The following is a 20,928-nucleotide window of genomic DNA, read 5'->3' as shown; positions in this document are numbered from 1 at the left end:
AGTTGAAATAGGTCTTTATAGACAGTTATGTTGGAGCTTCTGACTTCAAAATGTTTTAAGTATGCTGTGCTTTTTGATACTTGTAAACTCTATTGAATGCTCTATAATAAAAAGGAAAAGGGTACAGATGTTGTACCTAAAAATTAGTTTGTAGATTTCTAGATTAGCAGCCATGTGAGTGAATGACATGCATGACTATTTTCTCATTCTATTGGCTAGAATTTCAGATTGAATATAAACTTCTAATTTTCCACTTTTCTTTACCGAAGGTATGCAGCTGCACTCTTAAATGATTAAGGATAACTTGAATTCTTTCCAGGGGGAAGGAAAAAGGGAGTGGAAGAAAGAGGCATTTCTTAAATATAGGTCTAAAGATGCTTATTATATCAGTTAGAGTCATCACAGTATACTTTATATAAAACTCCATGGTTTTGTTGGTTAACTGAACAGTGCCACAGTTAGACTGAGTTGCTGTGGTGATCTCTGGAATCTTCCAGTTACTTCTTCCTACCTCTACGAGTAACAATTTTGCTCACAACTTTTTCATTTTCTTGAAGAATTCATTTTGTTGCTATTTGTTAAAGGAGAGAATAAAGTTTAAATATGAGCAAGTTTATCTTGCTAAAATGTGTGGCTACCTAAAGCTAAAAGAGGAATGTATTTGTGTGTTTTATGGCACGCATCACTTACTCTAGTGATGGAAAGACGCTTTTGGCTTTGCTTCTGAATTGAGCTGGTTCTATCTGTCTTTGTAGGCTTCTGCTGTTGGTTTGTTTTTTAGTTTTGGTGTTTTGTGGGTGTGTGGTTTTGTTTCTTTGTGTGTGTGGAGGTAATTAAATATGTTTCTTCTACCATTGAAACAGCTATTTTATCTAAATGTTAGGATCTCTAAAAGAGCATGAGCTGTGAACGTTGTGTAATCTGTTTTTTCCTTACCTGGATTAAGAAACAAATTTCATTCAGGAAAAAAGTGAAAGCTATCATACTGCCAAAAATTTACAAGAACTTTTGAGTTTAATGCTCATGAGCAGTAAAATAGTTTAGAGCAGTGATCAGTGAACATGTTCATTACCTCAAAATACCTTCTGCCTAATGAGAAGAAGTAGGAACATTTATGGCAAACATTACTACTTGTTTGCACTTGTTCTTGGCAAAGCTGATAATTTTATATCATAGTCTTAATGTCTTTCTTGATTTTCCTCATATGTTGATCTTCAGGCATTCTTTTTCTGTACTGTAATGTTCTTCTTTTTTTTTCCCAAGTACTGAGAACACTCATTTTATGACGACTATATGTGCTTATGTAAAATACATATTAAGGCATCTGACATCTGAGCACAAACTGAGCATTAAATAATTAAAAACTTAGTTATGTGACAGTACCAATCATTGACATGGTTGGAAGTGTCCAACTGAAGGAGAAAATAAGTTTTATCTACAGTAGATCTGCCAATGTACATTTTGGCTTGTGCATTTCCTGCTCTTTTAAAATGCATAAAGTACGTTGGATTTTCTAATTGGGATATTTTTACTTCAGTTGTCCCCACTGTCATGGCTAATATTCTGCTTTTAGTAGAAAGCTTGGCAGTGGCCTAGGAAATACAAGGTTTAAACTCATTTAGAAAGTCTGATAGTGTCGACTCCATTAACCTTTTGTAAAGTAGCATGTTTGTATTATAAGATAATAAAAATAAAGCCATATTGAATGGTCTGAAAGTTCCTTTCTTAAAATTTTTGTTTCTGTTATTTTGGAGTTCCTAATGTTTTACGAGTCCTGCCGCCATCCTGGTGCCTACAAAGGTCTGTTTACAAGAAAGTTAGGAACACAACTGTCTTAAATACTCAGACAGCTCTATAAGCTGCCCATATGGTTTTGAAGAAATAAAATGAAAGCACTCCATTTCACGTGCTACAGTTCTAGCACAAAATTACACTTCAATGCGTAGTACTAAAAGGGAGGAATTTTTCGTTTCCATTGCTTATGCAGGGCTGTTTGGGTAGTAGAGGCCACAGGGCGCATGTAGCCCTCAGGGCCTACTGAGGGGAAAGGAATATGAAGAGAGATGACCACAACAAGCTTTTTTGCTGACTCTTGGTAGCCTGACATCATTTTCAAACTCCTTTCACTGGGTTGGCAGGGAACATAAGCAAATTGGGTGCTATCACACACTGCAGACAGCAGATATCTGGAAACTTTCCAGCTGTAGTCAATAGTACAGCCAAGCTCTCCACATTTGTCCTCTCTTGGAAGAGTTAGTCAAGTCCTGTTTTGTTTTCATTATGATGACTTACTCTTACGCCCATTTTTTCACACAAAACAAGAAATGCTGTTAAATCCCACACTCTTCACCTCTTCCACTGTTAACGATCTTCACCTCTGCTTTATGAGATTCAAATGAAATAGAAGAGAATTAATAGTACTCATAAATAGTAGATGCTGTCTTTTAATACTGGTGTCATTTTGTGATCTCTCATTTCTTACTGAACGCTCAGTTCTAAACATTATACAGAAGGATTGTTGAAAGCCATGACTTCACAGGACTTTTTAATTATTATTTTTCAGTCCACCATTAAGTTGTAACTGTAATGCACATACAGCTCCAGACAGAAGCCTTTTTCAGTCATTCATCAGGTTGAGCAGAACAGACGCACACAACAAAATGACGAGGAGTTAGAGCTGTTCTGCACTACCTTTCTGAGATCTGCTCTGTGCCTGAGTCTTTGTTGGACTCAGCAGGAGTCTGAATTGGAAACAAGCAAACAAGTGAACAATGCTCTTCTCTGCATCTAAGAGGTCTTTTCAGTTCAACGTTTAGGCTTTCTTCTCTAAGTGATAATGTTGTGTGACTGTAAACTCAAAGGCTATAAATACATTTTAAGCAGAAACAGAAATCATTTGATATCAAGGACAGAAGGCAATGCCCTCCAGAGCTGGATTTCCATAAAGAATGCTAAGACTTTTTATACTAGATGAAAAACATTCTGAAACAATTTTATGTCAGAAGGCACATAACATGTAGAAATGTGTTGAGTAGCTGGAGAACTGTAAAAACTCCACATAGCATAAATTATAGATCTGAAATACCTCTGAAGTTGCTGATTCTGGAAACATTGTATAAGGTGAGAGATACTGTAAAAACATTATTCTTTACAGATACTCTGTTTTACAGTCTTGAAGTGTAGCCTAAAATCTGCTTTTTCTGACGTGTAATCTGGAAAGAAAAAATTGTGGCAAAGAGTTTTCACTTCTGGTTTTCTCATGAAAGATCACTGCCTCGCAAATCTCTTCCTTATGTTCATGTTTTCTAGTGGTAAAAGGAGAAATGAGTAATACTCCATATGGTAAATTGCAGTTAATTTATTTTCTTGAGTATGGTATACACAGTCTTTTAAAATTCATTCTAAAGCCAGCTTCAGCATAGAAAAAACTAGAACAAGTTCTGAAGTTAATAGAAGGAAAGTGTTCTCATCAGTATGGAGGATGATAATGGACTTTGTCAATTTAAAATTCCCTTATTTTGCCACTGAGTGTAATCTATGCCAGCCATTGTCCATTTGTCCCCGACATCAGTCGTGCCACGTTGAAATGAACTGATTTGCCTTGTTAGGTAGAGTTTCTTCTTGAAAGGAGAGTCTTTGCTAGAATGTTTTTCATTGTGATTGTTACAAGGTCAGAACTGCAACAGATGAATTGCTCTAATGTTAAAACATCACTGTTGCCAGCTTGGTATGTAGCTAAGCTAATGCATGTGTCAGCTGTTGTCAGAAGCACAATTCCATCTTCCTTGCTGCACCCCATGCTGGGTGCCCACTGGAAAGTTAGCACAGTGAAAAATGATTCATTTTCAGTGGTGTGACTTTTTGAGCACTGATGATAGCAGAAGAGCTGCAGGTGTAGCTTTTAGTCCAGCTTTTGTTAGCCCAAACAGATAGAAGTCAAAAGGCACTATAGAATAGTCCATGGAATGGACTATATGGTGGGTGTGGTAGAACAATCCCACTAAAATTGGCAATGTGCTCCACGTTCTTCAAGCTGGCATGGAGTCTGATTTAGTAATGTTACAAGAGAAAGTTGTCTTATTTTCTGACCTGACTCTGGAAGTTTGAGCCTTCTGCTTAATCAGTGCCTTGACATTGCAGTCAGAGTTTATGGTTTGTCCAGGCTTCAGGAAATCCAGAGGGATTGCCCTTTTCCTGTAATAAAAGCAGTCCTTTTGCCTGGCAGGCACTTTACCTGCTGACAGCCACATCTTGAACTTTTTATTCAATGAGGAATGCACGTCACCACTCCATGAAGTTTTGACCCTGGCTTGTACTGATGACACCACATCTTGTCACCAGTAGTGACACGATCTAGGAAACTGTCACCTTCAGCCTTGTATTGGTTCAATAGGTCCTGACAAACTTGCATACAGTGTTCTTTATGTCCCTGTGTGAGCATTCATGGATCTCACCAGGTGCAAACTGTGATCTTCCAACATTGCCTTGATCATTTTCAGTGCACTGAAGCTGATATTCATCTCTACAGACAGTTTCCTGGTTGTATTCTGCCAATTCATGCAGTTGAGCTAATGGAGACGCTCTTCATTTTGTGCTGTAACAATTGTGCATAACCATCTAGAACGTGGCTTGCCTTAAACATTCCTGCCATCACTACCGAAACACACCATCCACTGCCACACTGTGCTCACAAGTGCAGTTTGGTTTCCAGAAACATTCAGCAAGCATCAGTGAATGTCAGTGGGTGCCATTTTCTGCACGGAGGAATTCAGTGACACACCTTTGCTTCATATACATTTCCATGTCAATGTTAGTTTGTCACAGTGCCTCTCTGCTGACATCTGTAACACAACAACAAAATGTAATGGAATATTGGTGGGAAGGTTCATCCTCTACCACAGTTCAACTACATCCCCTTCTGCTGTTCTGGGCCAGCGTAACAAAACAGGAAGCATTACTTTTGTAGCAGTCCTCATTAATTTCCATGGTCTGTGGCAGCTGTGTGCACTTCACATCAGAAAGTTTTAGCTCTTGGGATTATGACTTGAGAAGTCATCACTGATGCTATTCAGCGTTTTACTACTCAGTATGTGGGAGTGCAGCCTACCAGAGCTGGCTGAAGATGACTTGTGTATAGACTTTGAACAGCATGCCATAATTCCAGAAGCTTAGAGTCCCTCAACAGTTTAAATTAAACCATCTGTGAAAAAAAATGACTTCCAGCTTCTAGTTCCTGACGAAGTATGAACTTACTGTAAGAAAGTGATGGCAGAGTCATCAGTGGCATCATATCTGCTCAAAAGGTAACATTTATCCTACAGTTTTTTTCTATTGCTGCAGTTAACCAACAATTAGAATAGAGATATCTCAGTATGTCATTCTTTGAAGGACTGTGTTTCTGGGTCACTGGTAGTTATTAATAAAAAATGTGTTATTTCAATTGTGTGGTGAGATAAAAACATAATTGTGGAGGTTGGAAATTAAGACACCGAATTGTAATATCTTTTTACTATGTGTGTTTTCTGCATGGCAATCAAAGCAAATGAGATGTAGTAATTCCCTTGCATTTATGAAGGAAATGAATAGTGCGGAACAGTCTGTGTCAGTACTGAAACTGAAGATGTGAAAATACAAGGGGAGACAGCCAAGAAAAACTTTCCTCAAGTGAAATTTTCTAAGTTTTTAGAGCCAGTAGTTTGATTATATAAGGCATACAGGTATCAAAGTGATTAACAGCCTGTGTTTAAGCACTGGGAAGTGGATGCAGACTCTTTTCGTAGTACATGACCAGATGTGTTGAAACACATAAGAAATTCTAAGCAGTAAATCATTTGTTCCATGTAATGAAGCCATTTCCTGAAAGAACATAATAATTCATTTCCTTTTTGTCCTTACTGAGCATTTTTCCTTTTTTTTTAATGCTATTTTTTTCATCTACAGCAGTATGTATATAGTCACCCTTCTTCTATCCCATTTCCTTATCTAGCAATAAATAATATTTATTATTATTTATAATAATAATATAGTGCTGTTTATAATGTGTTACTTATAACACATTATATAAGTAATTATATACATATAAGTAATAGTGTGTTATTTATAATAATAATAATAGTGCTGCTGAAGTTGTCACAAATTGTTGCTGCTTCAGAAATTGTGGAAGTGATGATGTTTATTTGTCTTACAAGAATCTCAGCAGCAAGGTGGGGAAAAGCATCTAAAACACTACACGAAGACAACAGTACTTAATCTTGTGTTCAGGTTGGCTTACTTTTTTTTTTTTTCTTTGTAGTAATCTGGTTCTAAAATAACTGGATTGTACCATAGCAATTTTTAATATGAAAAATCTTATTTGGGAGTATCTTTGTTTTTTCTTTCTTAGTGTCTTTTTTTTAAAAACCAGCTTTGCATTTCTGAGATTGAGTATGGGAAGATGCGTGAATGACATTAAAAACTGTGGACTTCTTAAATACTGCAGGAAGAACTTTTCCTGTATTCTGGACTAGTAGGAAAATATTCACTTATCTGGATTTCTTCTTGTGCTGATACATAGAGTAACTCATCAAGAAAAAGCAAACTAGAACTAGTTTTGATGGAAGACTTGGTGCATTTTGAAAATGAAGGTAATTAATTTCCTCCTTCTTGGCTTTGTACAATTTCTGTTAGACCACCATCTCTACACACTCCCACTTTTCCGTTTCTTCCTGGTTGTTGAGGGAGGTGCTGATCTCCAGCTCCCAGCCATAATTTGGCTTTGCCCGTTTCCGTGGAATGTTTCTCAAGTCATTTTTCTTGTTACTTAAATCTATGGACGTTATTGCTTTTTGATCACAGGCAAGCAATTCATACTGTAAAATAGTATCATTAAACAGCATGGAGACAGATTCAGTGCTGCAAAGGATTCTTTTCACTAATTGCAAATGGGTTGAGCAAAGAGGCTAGATGATCTACAGAGGTCCCTCTCAACCTGAACCATTCTGTTATTCTGTGTTCTTAACACCAACAATTAGACCTATCTGTCTGATCATCAAAGTTAAATGTGTTATAGAAGCACAGACACTGTCCCCATAGGACATTCTGCCCCTGATAATGAGCTGTGCTGATCTGTGGGAGGAATTAAAACTTTTAGGAACCCTTCAGTATTATTGTGGTTAATATTATAATGGCTTTTTTTTTCTGTGAAGTAATATTTGCTAAACTGCTGAGGCTTGCCTAATTTTTAGAAGTATTTTAAAGTAGTAAGATGAAGAATAATAGGGAATGATAGACTTGAAAGCAGAGAAATAGAGGAATTGTGACCTCTCAGCAGCTTGGTCCATTCTTTACAGATCACCTCTGATTTAAATCATGGTTTTCCGCAAGCGTGATCGATGTTGTTTGTATCTTGGAAACAGAAAACGCTGCACCTTTTTCAGGATCTTTCATCTGAAAGATGAGCAGGCAGACTTATGAACATTTCGTGTGACAGTTTCAAGAAGGCAGTGTAGTCTTTTGAAGTATGTGCGTGTACAGAGAAAATCTAAATTTCTGTTTATGCTGTGATTTCAAGCAAATGCATCTTATTTCTGTCCTTTGAAGCTTTCTGAAACAACTTGCTACTATTTGTCTAAGGAAATAATATAGATTTTTTGGTCTTCCTTCTCTTTCTGTTTTTTTTTTTTTTTTTTTTTTTAATGATCAGCTCCTGAAACCAAATCTTTTTAGAAAGAAAGCAGTACCAGAGCTGTGTGAGCCTGATCTGTGCCCTCAGACCTCGCAGATGAAAACCACTGCAGTCAGGGTTCCACTTTGGTTCCACATATGGTCTGTCTATGGACTTAAACTCTGCATCATAGGCAATGAATGTTTTTAGTAGACTTTATACTCTCTTGTCTGAGATGATTGCAGGCCCACTCATACTGCAAGCTTTAATTATCTTCTGGGGTCTGGTGCACGCGTTTGCACATACTGTGTCAGTGGACCACCAAGATTAAACACTCTTAAAAACTTGCAGTGGCTTTGAGGAGACCTGTCGTAGAAGTGTTAATGATGGCTGTTTGTTTCTAAAAGAATATTTTTATAAAGTTTCAGCATCTGTCTTTACTTCTTGCAAAACAGAATCTGTTGTGAGGGAAAGTCTGAAATATGGGATGCCTTGAGTGCAGTACCACAATTAAAATGGGTGTCTACACCAACACTTCAGCTGCTTTCCTTTATCAGACTCTTAAATATTTCTAAGTGCTTCCTAGCTGATAATGCATTTACTTTATGGAAGCTTGCCAAGCCCTTTTTCTCTCAGCAGATTAGGTCACAACTAGGTATTTTCCCAATATATTCTGATATAAGGGCTTGATAAGCATGGTTTCCTTTTAAGTTTTACTGAGTAATTAACAGAAGCGTGTGATATTTAATAAAAATTGGTGTTTACTAGAGATCTAACTGTGGAAGTGTGTCGACTCGTAAGGCATTGAGAAGATGATCAAGATATCATGGAATTGGTGTAGCTGAAAACAGTGCTATGTTGTTACATGCCTACATAGCCATGCTGGCTAAAATAAAAATGGAATTTGCTTCATAGAAAATTTACACTGGGATTCAGATAATCTTTAAAATAAATAAATCATTAATAATAGTAGATGGGGTAAGGGGAAGATATACCTATAAAATTGACTGAAAGGGATAACTTTCAAGAGAAATAAGATGTTTAAGTACTACTGCTAGCACATATCAGATTGTCATCACTGATGTACTTACTCAGATTTGCAAGGAAAAGCAAAGCAATTTCACCAAGCCTCTTTTGAAAGTCTGCCATTGATCCTAAAGTACTAATTTACTAAAATAAAAGTGTACGTATGTATGTGTTGCATTTACAACTCAATAAAATTAAGCAGCTTTGATTCTTTGTAGTTGTACAGCAGGAGTTTAATGGAACGATTGAATAGTGCTGTAACTTCAAATAGTGCTTTTTAAAGGATATCTTTCTGTAAGTAGTTTGAGACTAAGCAGGATTTGGGGTTATATGATACAGGCATAAAAAATACTAAGCAAGTAGTGTCTTTTAAGAAGCAAGCAGTATTGAATGAAGATAATCAACAGCTGAGGAGACCAGTAGTGGAAGCAAAGTGATGTCTGAGTTGTGAGAGAATGTGAATCCAATAAAATCCAATAAATAGGGTTATTTCAGTAATCAGCAACTTCTTATTCAAGATAGTAACTGCAAAGAGGAAGTAGACGTGACAGTGAAAGCATGGAATAGTTGCACAGAAAGTGGAAAGCTGGGGAAGGAGTTACACGCATAGTTAAGAGATCATCTGGAAGAAAACTAAGGAGAGGAAGGAGAAAGAGAGCAAGAAGGTTGGGCTTAGGTGCTAAATATTGAAAATAGCAGTCAAGCAGAAGATCATAAACTGTAAATTCACAGTGTACTCTTTTGTTCCTTACTATAAGAAAACAACCCCACAATAAGGTGAAAACTAAAATGAGCAGAATTCTGATGCATAGTGTATCGAGGGGGGAGTATCATTATAGAACTATATCAAGAATATCGAGAGAACTTAAATAGAAGGAGATTACAAGAATTTACTAAATAACTAGGTTTTGCAAGAAGGGATTGTCACCTGTCCAGAGAGTGCTCCAAACGCATTGAAAACTTAGAAGTGGGTAAATGAATGTGGGATTTATCAGTTTTGTTAGTAGATTTATTGCTTCTGTTATTAAATGCACAACTATCTCTCAGTGAAACACAGAGTTTTCTATATTTTTTCTGCATCTTTGAACTTCAATGAACTCCCATTTAAACTAAAAGTGGGAAGGAGGCTGGACAGGATAGTCAAGGTTGTCAGTGCTTGAGAGGTGAAGACATTCTGGGGCAACTTTGACCTTTTTTCAATGTACATCCATTGGAGACATCTTGAATTCTTGAAAGCATGAGAGCCAAGTAAGATTTCAGTTGGAAATACTTTTGACAGCAAGATTGTTTTTTGCATAAACGAGATAGTGTTTGCTTATATAAAAACTGCTTAATTTATTTGCATGCATTTTTTTCATGTAATATTTAAGGAGATTTTTTTTTCAGTGTTTAATTATTATAAAACATGAACTATTATTAAAAGAGGCTTCTCCTGCAAAGTATCTCTGGAATTCATAATAAAATAAAAAGGAACCATAAATCAAAGCTAATTTTTGAGTTCATACTTCTCTGTCTAACAACCTTTCTGAGGTAGTGCATTTCACTTGTATTTCTTACAACATAATAAGTCATGAAAGCCAAGGCTTGCAGAACTGAGCTCAGTGATAGGCATTAGAGATCATTCCCTTGCCTAGTGATCTTTGATGAAAACATTTGATGTCTTGATAACTGTATAAAATCATTTGCGAAGAATTGTTACTTAAAATTGTGCGTAGGTTTGTGGATGGTGGCTGAGAATCCTGGCTTTTCTCCAGTCTCCAAATGACAGCACTTGGGGTGCTGAATTGCTCCAAGTGTTGTGATATAGTTGTGATCATGCAGTTACACAACCTGTATGTCTCTTGTAAGTTCAGGTCATTTCCAGTTCCATAAACCTTTAACATTTATGTGTCTGTAAGTAAATACCTATTAATAGTTCCTAATCAACTCTTCTTAATGAAACTAGGTAACTTCATACAGTCTAATATGACCAATCTATCTTTAGCAGCAAAGAGAACTAGCTTGTTGTATTAGGACAGCTCTTATCTGTGACTTCTTGTTGCCCTCTCCAAAAGTTAGCTTTTATTTCTTTTACCTTCACTGCCTCTTCAGGAGAGGTTGTAGCATCCTTGGTGCAAGGGACAAGTGGGCTTTTGGGGGCAGCATTGGTCGCTGGGATGTCTGTGGTCAGTCCTCAACAGGATGGGAATATCCAGTACTACTTCTTGTCTGCAAGCCACCTATTGACCCATGCTATTCCAAATTTTATTTGAAGTTAGAAAACAGCATGTAGGCTTTCACTCGAAGGGTCTTATGTTACACTACTTCTTGGAAGCTTCCCAACTAGTTATCCTTTAAGGAGCACTAAGATTTCAAATATCAAATCTGAGACTTACAGATAGTTGTGCCTTCTAACTGCCTCCTTTTTTTCTCAAGCTGTCTCAAACAGCAAATAATGTTTTGGTCATTATATTTTATAATAATACACAGTTGAGGATTTTCTTTGACTGCAGTGCTGTTACCAAGATAGTATATTTTACACTGTGCTCAGGGCTTAAAATGTAAAAATCTTATGTACATTAATGACACACAGCAAGTTGCTTCACAGTTTCCTCCACTTTTTGTGGCCTTTATTGAATTTCAGTATCTTGCAAATTCTCAAATACGTTACATGTGAGAGAAATCCTCCTACAAAGTTTTGGAAAAACAATTTTATCAGCTTGGGCAAGAGAAGGCTTTATTTTCACTGAAATATAAATCTCGTTTTACAATGGTCCAATTGAAAGAAAGGGTTACGCTTTCAGGGCAGTAATGCTTAATATTTAGAAATAAATATCTGTAATGATTGAAAAGCTGAGTACAGTCAGTTGTATAGAGATGTTCAGGTGCTTTTTCATTACAGCACTAGCAGGGAGACCAAAACTCCTGTGATTGCTTCATACTAAGGAGGGCTTAAAGGGAAAATCCAGAGAGAAAAGAGCTTTTGCCTGAAAAAATGAAACTCAGCAGATCAAGAAATTGGTGGCAGCAGCAACTGCAGACGAGGTGTTGTGTTGTTTGCCAAGAAGATCAGTGGAGTTTTGCGTGCACCTTCCCAAATGTGTGTGCGCCAAAGTGTTCTACATACTTCACTTTCACAGTCACAGTGTATGTGATGCAGGTCAGCACTCTGTGCACTTGGAAACTTCCTGTCTCTTTACACTCCCTTTTATATAGTGGCCCTGATGTTAAATTACTGTACTCGTATGTCTGCTAGTGAAGCCTACGGTTCAGTTTATACGGTTGCCAGAGTTGTTTAAAAAACTTAATTGAAAAAAAAGCTTTATAATTATAGGGTATGACAGTACTGACGACAAAAAAAAAAAAAAAAAAAAAAAAAAAAAAGCTTGTGCTTTTGGTACAATGTGGCATTACAGATTTAGTAAAATAAGAGTTTGTGTAACCACAGACCACGTTCTTGCTAACATTTGTGTAGGGACTGCATTTACTTAAATTTTTTTCAAAATCTAGACAATTTCTTGTTAGATAATTGTAAGTTACTGCATTTATTTCAGTTATGAGGCACTGTTAGAAAGCAAGCACACAACATAAAAATTGCTGATGTGATTTTTTTGTTACTATTTTTCCGTAATTTAATAATGAAATGCTTCACATAAGTTGAATAAAGCTGGACTGGACTCATCCTCCATATGTTTCCAGTTTAATCTTGCCTTCAAACATCAGTGAAAATAATTAATTTAGAGAGGAGCACTTAATGGCTTTTGTGATTTTTTGCTGTATTCATAGCTTTAAAGTATTTTGTTATGAAACATGAAAAATGTATACATTTGCCTCTCTTATGAAATATCTCTATGTACTCTGAGTAAATTTGTGATATGAAGAGATTGCCTATGGATTAGATCATCAGACTGAAAATCTTACTTAAGCCTTAGAAAACACATTAGGAGGCAGATATGTGGTATGCCAATCTTCTGAAATGTGTTCTTCAGTTTTACCAAAAGGAACAGTCTTTCTGAATTAAAGATGAAGAGGTTTGTTGGAAGTTATGTCCCGGTTTATGGTTTTGTTTGTATCCTTTCAGTGAAGTAAAAGTCAGCCTTTGCTTTGATGGTCACATTGAGAATGACTAAATGAGAAGGCCTTGGACTTTAGGACCACATAAATAAAGTATACAGAGAAAGGGCATGAGCGAAGCTTTGAAGTGGTATCTAGCTTTAATTTCAGTGGGAGAAAACCAGATGTGTTTAAGAGTTCTGGCCCCTGCTCCATTTTCATGAGAGGATAGGGAGCTCAACCAAATCATACAATGGAGAGACCCCAATCTGAGTGTCTTCACCTCTGTACTTGGCTCTTCCTTGCCACTTCAGAGTGAATTGCTCTGTTCCAATCTAATTCTGTCTAACTCTTCAATTTAATTGCATAGACCTTTCTGTACCAGCTGGATTATATATATTTTTTTCTATTTCTACTGCTGTCAACTGAGTTGATTGCCTATCCAAAAAAAAAAAAAAAAAATCGGACAAAAAGCCCCAATACATTTAAAGATTACACCAACTTCAAAATGACAAAACTGGATCAAATTTTCTGTTTGCTGATTTCGCAGTGCTATTGGTACACAGCATTTCTGTGTCAGCAGTTCTGTAAAACAAGGCAAAACTAAAACAAACAGTTAGAAAGTGCGGTCCCTGGAGTTGTACATTATTTTTCTGTCTACGGATAGGATAATGTATTTAAATGATCTACTTGAGTACATTTTCAGTCATCCTTGTATCGCTTTTGGCCATCAAAAAGATTGCTGTTAACTGTACATGAGTAGATTAAGCAAGATTTCTTAAACACGTTTAGCACTGGTGAAAATAAGTAAAATAGTCTTGTGTCTGTCTTCTATCTTCTTGAAGAGAGTGTCTTGAGTAATGGAAAGGAGAAAGAAGGAGTGGAGTAAGAAAGCAAATAGTATGAGTCAAATTCAAGGTTGTGGTCATCTTCTAACCTGGACAAGATAAGTTATTTTTCTTTAAGGGTTTGTCCATGTGTCAAAGCTGAGATACCTGCTAAAGCCTGCAGTTGTTCAGAGAAATGATTTTGGAAGAAGAATATAATAAATTCCAGAGAAAAGGAGGTCAGATTTTCCTGTTTGGTTGTCTTGCACTGAGATAGCTTGTTCAGAGACATGTTCCATTTTCAGCTATTTCATTACAGTTGGGATTTTTTTTTTTTTCTTTTTTTCTTTTTTCTTTCTTTCTTTTTTTTTTTTTTTTTGGTTGGTTGGTTGCTTTATTTCAAATGCTTTTACAACTGGCCGCTGTCAGGGCCACTACTGGAATCAAGAACAGAGCATTATTTTGATGCGTGCCAGACCTGTGATGTACCTTGCTTCTCTGTCACATCACCTTCATTCAATGAAGAAATGTATCTGCTCCAGGGAATGCTGCAGTGTTTCAGCATGGGGCACACTTCCTCAAAGTCCCAGCATAACCCAGACACCAAACCACTGTTTCCTTTCTGAGGAAGTAAACATTTTTTTGTTCAGAGAGTGGTGAGGCACTGGCACAGCTGCCCATAGAAGCTGTGGATGCCCCATCCCTGGAGACGTTCAAGGCCAGGTTGGATGGGTCCCTGAGCAGCCTGAGCTGCTGGGTGGCAGCCCTGCCTGTAGCATGGGGTTGGAACTAGATGAGCTTTCAGGTCCCTTCCAAGCCAAACCATTCTGTGATCTTAGTCAGCAGTGTTCATTTCTGGAGTTTAATGCTTCTCAGTGGCAAACTTTAATGGTTAATATTGAATCTATGCTCATGAATACTAATAAAATATACAGGGAATTTATGGTGTGTAGCAGGCCATTAATACAAACTGTCTGCGGTTGCTGAAATAGTAAAGGTCAGTCAAATCCTTTGGTATCAGCACAGCTGTTTGTGTATATAGTTACCCCGCTTTCTCAACACATGTTGTTACCAGAAATTGATTGGAGATCTGTGGAATTACCCTCCTTGGAGATCTTCAGAAGCCTCCTGGAGTTCATCCTGAGCAGCACTGCTCTGTGTGCCTTTTCTTGAGCAGGTCGACCAAAAGGTCTCTTCCACCCTTACCTGTTCTGAGAAAGAAAGAAGAAAAGAATGTTATATCCGTACACAACTTGGAGGTTGTATCCCTGCATCAGCAGAAAATTAGCATGCTGTCTTCTGGCTGCCGTTATCCAAGTAAATCACTCTTGGTCACATCATAAAGGCATAGACACAGAAATATGCGGAGTTGAAATTCTGAATTGCAGAGTGGAGTTTGCATAAAATGGAAAATAAAATTTGCAGTAAAAGAAAATATTTTTGCTTTATTTCCCCTGTGACCCATTGACAAGATAATGCAGCTTTGGGTGTAGGCCCAGCATGAAATTTCTTGGACAACTGTCCAAGCTGAATGTGGTAAAGATTGTGAATACTGAATGGTGGCTTTTAATGAAATTTTCTGTAGTCTGCAAGATTTAGTTTAAAACAAACGCCTAAAACTACTGTTAGGTAGGAGGGTTATGACAACAATTACCGAGATACTCTATATTTTACACCAGTAACTTGAGAAGTCTTGTCAAAATATCTGCTAAGTGAATGCCAAAAATGCAACATTTCTGATGAGTAATGAACAAGTTTTAAATTGAAGTGTTTAAAGTCTGTTCATCCAGTAAGACATATTAAAGTAATCACACTTCTTTTCAAGCTTACGAAATTTCACTTCCATCTCAGCAGAAGACAAAGAAAAGATTGTTCTGTCTTTGTCTCACCTGCAGAGAAGTGACTATAGGGATCTTTAAAATGCTTTAAGGAATGTTATACCTCACTGGATATTGTTTCGTGTTTTATGATTTTTCTTGCCTTTTGTTCGTATGCAATGTCAGCTTCATTTCTGTACGTCCAAAGTCAGTTTGAGCAGTACAGAAAACCATATTTTGTCCAAAAACAAACTACTGTGTTACTACTGAAGTACTGACTCATTATATGATTCGAGAGTAGAAAAAAAAAATAACCATTGCTGAATAGATTTCTGTTTTTGCATCCTCTCTTCTGTTTATCCTTCTCCTTCTCTTATCTGTTTTCCCTCCTGGCTTTGTATGACCTGCCCATGGGGTTGTTGAATCCTGCCTGTTCCTGTGCAGGCATGTACCAGGTTCACTCCCACAGCACCTGGGATATGACACCTCTGAGTCACCTGAGTGAATGAAAATTAAGTTTTTGGAAGTCAAAAGAAAAGAATTTAAGAAAATCCGGTTCATTTCTTGGGAATATTTTTGAGTTCTCTTCAATATGGGCCATTTTCATTTTAAAGTTGTGGGATCGTGGCAATAAGGAATGGTACAAACATACTCCTGTGGTCTCCTTCTGTTCCTCTTACTGTACTACATGAGCTTCTGTTATAGCAGCTTCTTTGGAAGCTGAACTGAGAATTCTGCTGAATTTACTGAAAAAATAAAGATTACTTACCAGAATTTGTTAGTTCATTAGCTATGCTCCATAACGTGTCTACCCAGCTAGGTGTTTGTAGGTTTATAAAATTCCACTTAATTTCAGCACGGGGAGGCAGAGAGTTTAAAGAATGGGGTTATGTTTCTAATCTTGCACCTTAGGTTTATGCACATTTATCCAAATGTCTGCTGTTCATGGAACAAGTGTGAATATTTTATGGGTTTATTGAATGGAGATAACTTGTAATTAAGTTATGCACCAAAGCTGTAAAATGATTATGAACAAAAGGCATGTTCAAGAGCTTGGGGAACGTAAAGATAGCCTTGTGAAGTCTCCGTTGTTTTAAGAAGCAGGAAGAGCAGAGTGCATAACATTTGCAAGATGAGTTGTGCTTCATAGTTGTGAAAGCTGAAAAGGTTAGGCAAACAGGCAGTAAAAGAGGGAGCTGCTGGGGAAAATGTGGCATTTAGAGCTCCTGTCCTTTAGTGCCTCTTCAGCTATCTTGCAACTGAAGCACACTTTTTTTGTCCAGGTTTGTTCCCTGTCCACAAATATTTTTAAGGCTGAGCTTGGGGTAAAAAAGGCGTAGTAATATATAAGGTCCTACAAACTGTATCCTGTATTCTTTGCAAAAGTAAATATTTTAAAAGGAATTATTGTTTTTTCATTATTTACAGTGCTGCTTTCAGTTACTGTTGTAGTACTGTTGTACTGAAGTACTGTTGTACTTCACTCTTTGTAGTAAATACTTTTTTGATTATATAAAGTGTTAAAAATACAAGTGAGGTGAGTTTGTTTTCAAATAACTTGAATATACCTGATTAATACACCTTCATTCTGTGCTCATTGTCCTTTCCTAGTCTGATTTCAGCTTCTGTGCTTTTTGATCACTGAAGATTTCATGAGCACACCTGCCCTGCTCCACCCCTACATCTGAGGAATGCTGTTCCCAGGGGTTGTTGCAGTTCAGGCCTCGACTTCTCACAGTGTCCTAAGCTGTTGCTCTGCCAGCTGGCAGCTCTGCACTTTCATTCATGCTTGCTCGTGACGTGGCTGGGACTTGTGAGGCCTTGAAACTTGCAGGAAAGCCCCGTTCTGCAGCAGGACCAGCATATAAGAGTCACCCGATAGGCATGTCTTGCAGGCAGTTACAACAGGACTGCTTCTCCCCTTTGCTCCTGTGCCCACTTGGGCTGGATGGCTCAAGTCAAAACATTTCCTTCGTGAGTGGCAGCAGCTGAGAGCCATTGAATTTCGGCAATTTCTTTCATGTTCTTGGAGCTGCTCCAAGATCTAGTGATCCAGTGATCTAGCAAAAGCTGCAGCTTAGGAGAACAAGATACCGTGCCAGGTTTGGTGTGTACTGGTGAGAGCAAAGGCCTATGCTGACAGGCTCCCTGGTGCTGGGAGGTGCAGTGGAGCAGTGTGCTGGGTTAGTCATCGACGAAAGCAGACCTTGAGCGTGACATAGTGCTGTTGCAGTCACTGAATATTAATCTGCATCAGCTGAAGATTTTAAATGACTGACTTCATTTTTACTGGTTTGATACACTTGATGTAGTGGCTATATATGGCTGAGTTGGAAAACTAAAAAATTTATGCCTAAGAGTTGTTCCTTATCTCCCCTCTACAGTCATAATGAACGAAAAGTAACCTGCAAACATCCGGTAACGGGACAGCCATCGCAGGACAACTGTATTTTTGTTGTGAATGAACAGTAAGTAGCTACAAAATAGGTGTTTTAAAAGTGTCTAACATTTAAATAAGCTTCCATGATTGCTAATTGTGATGTTTATTTTTTTTCCAAGTCAAATTACCATGTATATAATTTCATTTGTTTAAATTTATTGAAAATAATATTAAATACTTGATACTATTTTTTTTAATAGAAAAAAAGCAATAAGAATAATGCAACGTGGTTATGTAGTCGAAATGTACTCTGTCTAACTGTGTGGATTTCCATTTGTCGCTTCAGATATTCTATAGTATTAGCAAACAATGTATTTATTATGTTGTAATCCAGTAAACTTCCAACAAGGAATCCATTTTTGATTCCAATAGGCACAATCAAGCATGTTTAATTTACTTTGTTTTATCTGATAGTTTTTCTGCTGTTGGTTATTTTGTCAGCCTGTTGAGTCCTTTCCCCAGTAATTGCTATCTTTGCATTAATTTTGTGGCTTACACAACAAAATGCAAAGATGATATGCATGGTGGTCATACCTGACTTTAAGATGCTATATGTAGCTGGGTGTTAGGTGTCCTATTTACCACCACTGCTGCAACACCTGTTACACTGTGACAAATGTTACAGTGTCAACTGTCAGAATTACAGTATGTGGAATTGCATAAATGCGTGTATTCTGAAAGAGAAGAGATTTAGTCTGGGTCATTGACTCAGAGGGTGGTGAGGCACTGCAACGGCTGTCCAAAAATCTTGTGGGTACCCCATCTGTGGAGGTGTTCAAGGCCAAGTTAGATGGGGCCCTGGGCAACTTGATCTGGTGAATCGCAGCCCTGCCCATGGCAGAGGTTTTGGAACTGGATGGGCTTTAAGGTCTCTTCCAAACCAAACCATTCTATGATTCTGTGAAGTGAGGCAAAGCCATATGTGGCTTTGGAGAGCATTTCGTCCTATTTCTATATCAAAGTGTTTTTCCTTCCCACTAACAACATAAGCTAATAAAGAAATCCTATTTTAAACATCTTAAATTCATCTGTGACAGATTTAAGATTAAAACACAGTGCAGGTAACTTTACAATGAAGTGTGAACTGCTTTTAAATTGAAAAAGTAGGACGCAGCTTGTATTAGGCTACATCTGGGGGTGCTTTTTAATAGCAGTGTGCATACACAGCATGTTCTAGTGCTATTACATATTCTATTTTCAGGACTGCTGCAGCAATGACGTCTGAAGAAAAGAAGGAGAGACCTGTAAGCGTGATATGTGAAGCAACTAACTATAATCTGACATCAGATTATGCTGCTCATCCTATGAGCCCTGTGGGCAGAGTAAGTCTCTATGTCCAAATTAAGTTAAAATTAAAATGATTCAGTTATATCACAAAGTACTAGGCAGTGTTATGTTAGTATTCCATTTAAAAAGAGAAATGAAGCACATTACCTTTTTTAGGGCACTCAGTTCCTATTACGTTTAATTTGGTAACTGAGGTGTTTGAAACAGATTATCACAGAAGTTGCAAATTTCATCAGATATCTCAGATCATATGACTTGCACACACATTGTTTACAGAATTCAACCTTTCTAATCAAGTAAGTGCAAATGAGCAATCTTGAGTAACTGCTCAGATATCTGGTTGTAAGCATTGTTCTGGAAATTGCTGGATACACAAACAATTGACTAGATTTCTTTTGGTAAAATGCAAAGATTCTAATTGTAAATGATGTGGTTACTAACAAGATGGAAGGTGATACTGTGGTAAAATAAAAGGGCAGGTGTCATGATTTGCTGACATTGAACCAGAAATCCTGGTATCCTGAGAAAATTTCAAGGAGAAATCCTGGAGATTCCTAAGCTACTTAAATTTGCTTCCCATCTTCCCTATTTAACCAGCTGCTCAAAAGGTTAAGGTCAATGTCCAAATGTTTATCCAGAGGATGGGTTCAATTAAATTTATTTTAACCTCAATTATATTTATTTTAAAGCTGGCTTTATCCAACAAAGTTATTGTGTGCATTTTTTCCACTTTTTTTTTTTTTTTCCTGAGCTTTCATGTAAGGAAAATGCACTTGCTACAGAATTAATCATTTCATTATGTTTTGTCACCAAGATCACAGCTGTGATCAGTGATGACAGGCACAAGCGCCATAACATCTTCTACCAAGCAGTCATTTAAAACAAGGGGAAAAATAACATATATTATGGAAAACCCTAATGATGAGAAATGCTTTTTGGCAGATTTATCCATCCTATAAGAGAAAATAATGGAATGTGTTTTTAACTGAACAGATTTCTTAATTTGAAAGAATTGAAATAAGTTGTTTTCCATTTGGTGGAAAAGGAACATTCAAGATTTCTTGAAGTGCATTTTTGAAACACCTTTTTTGCTGTTGTTGTTTTAAATGTAAGTCAAGGATTCTGCATGTCTATAAGACATTAGAAAACTGTTATTTAATGAGAAGAAGCCTCTAGCTTTCAAACTATGCTTTAATCTGTTGTTGCTGGGGGAAAAAAGGAGCTGCAGATAAGTTATAACCAGAAACCAAACTCATAATCTCAGATTCTGTACAGTCATATTTCTGTCCATGCAGGAAAGCCATCTTAAAAAGCTGTTAGAATTGTAATAATGTTATAGATTGTAGTAATAGTTACTCAAAGAATGAATTACAACAGAGCCAGCTAGGAGACGCGTTTAGTGTATTTTACAAATGTATTTTCATAGTCCCCTTTCAAAAGGATAGTTTAAAATGCTCTCCGGTCTGGTTTGTTTCACTGTGTTCAAGAAATTGAGATTGCTATAGGCCAATTATTGTAGCTTCTTTACATTCTTTCATTAATGACACTTGAACTTCCTTTGAAAACTCCTATTTTTGAAGACTTCTGTGCTACTCTTCATTCCTCTTGTCTATCTGTTCTACTTGTTAAATACATTTAAAATATTAATGATTCATGTGCCTCTGTGTGCAATTACTGTACATCAGTTTTCACATGTAATCTTATCTGAATTACTGTAGCACCATTTTAAAAGCTTTGCTTTCAGAATATAAATAATTTGTAACTGTTCCAGAGCTAACATTTAGTCAACCTTTTCTGGTTCTTTAAGGCTAATGGTTTAAATTGCGTTTAAAGACGACTAAATAGAAATTTCCTACT

General features: G+C 37.0%; 1 protein-coding gene across 27 annotated transcripts in view; it reads left to right on the top strand.

Annotated features, from left to right (window-relative positions):
* The window catches only part of PLEKHA5 (pleckstrin homology domain containing A5), a 168,130-nt gene that overhangs the window by 79,202 nt on the left and 68,000 nt on the right, over nt 1-20,928 (top strand). For 26 of the 27 annotated variants that reach the window (XM_052669662.1, XM_052669663.1, XM_052669659.1 and 23 more), the window contains 2 exons: nt 17,729-17,812; nt 18,986-19,106. In XM_052669662.1, the coding sequence (XP_052525622.1) occupies nt 17,729-17,812; nt 18,986-19,106 (205 nt within the window). Of the gene's footprint in view, nt 1-17,728; nt 17,813-18,985; nt 19,107-20,928 lie in introns of those variants that run through there. The other variant, XM_052669676.1, reaches the window with a different exon arrangement.

The sequence above is a fragment of the Tympanuchus pallidicinctus genome, unplaced genomic scaffold, assembly GCF_026119805.1.
Source record: "Tympanuchus pallidicinctus isolate F22 unplaced genomic scaffold, pur_lepc_1.0 scaffold8, whole genome shotgun sequence".
In the NCBI taxonomy this organism is placed as follows: Eukaryota; Metazoa; Chordata; class Aves; order Galliformes; family Phasianidae; genus Tympanuchus; species Tympanuchus pallidicinctus.
Note: the sequence above shows the minus strand (reverse complement) of the source record. Positions and strands in the feature narration are given on the sequence as shown.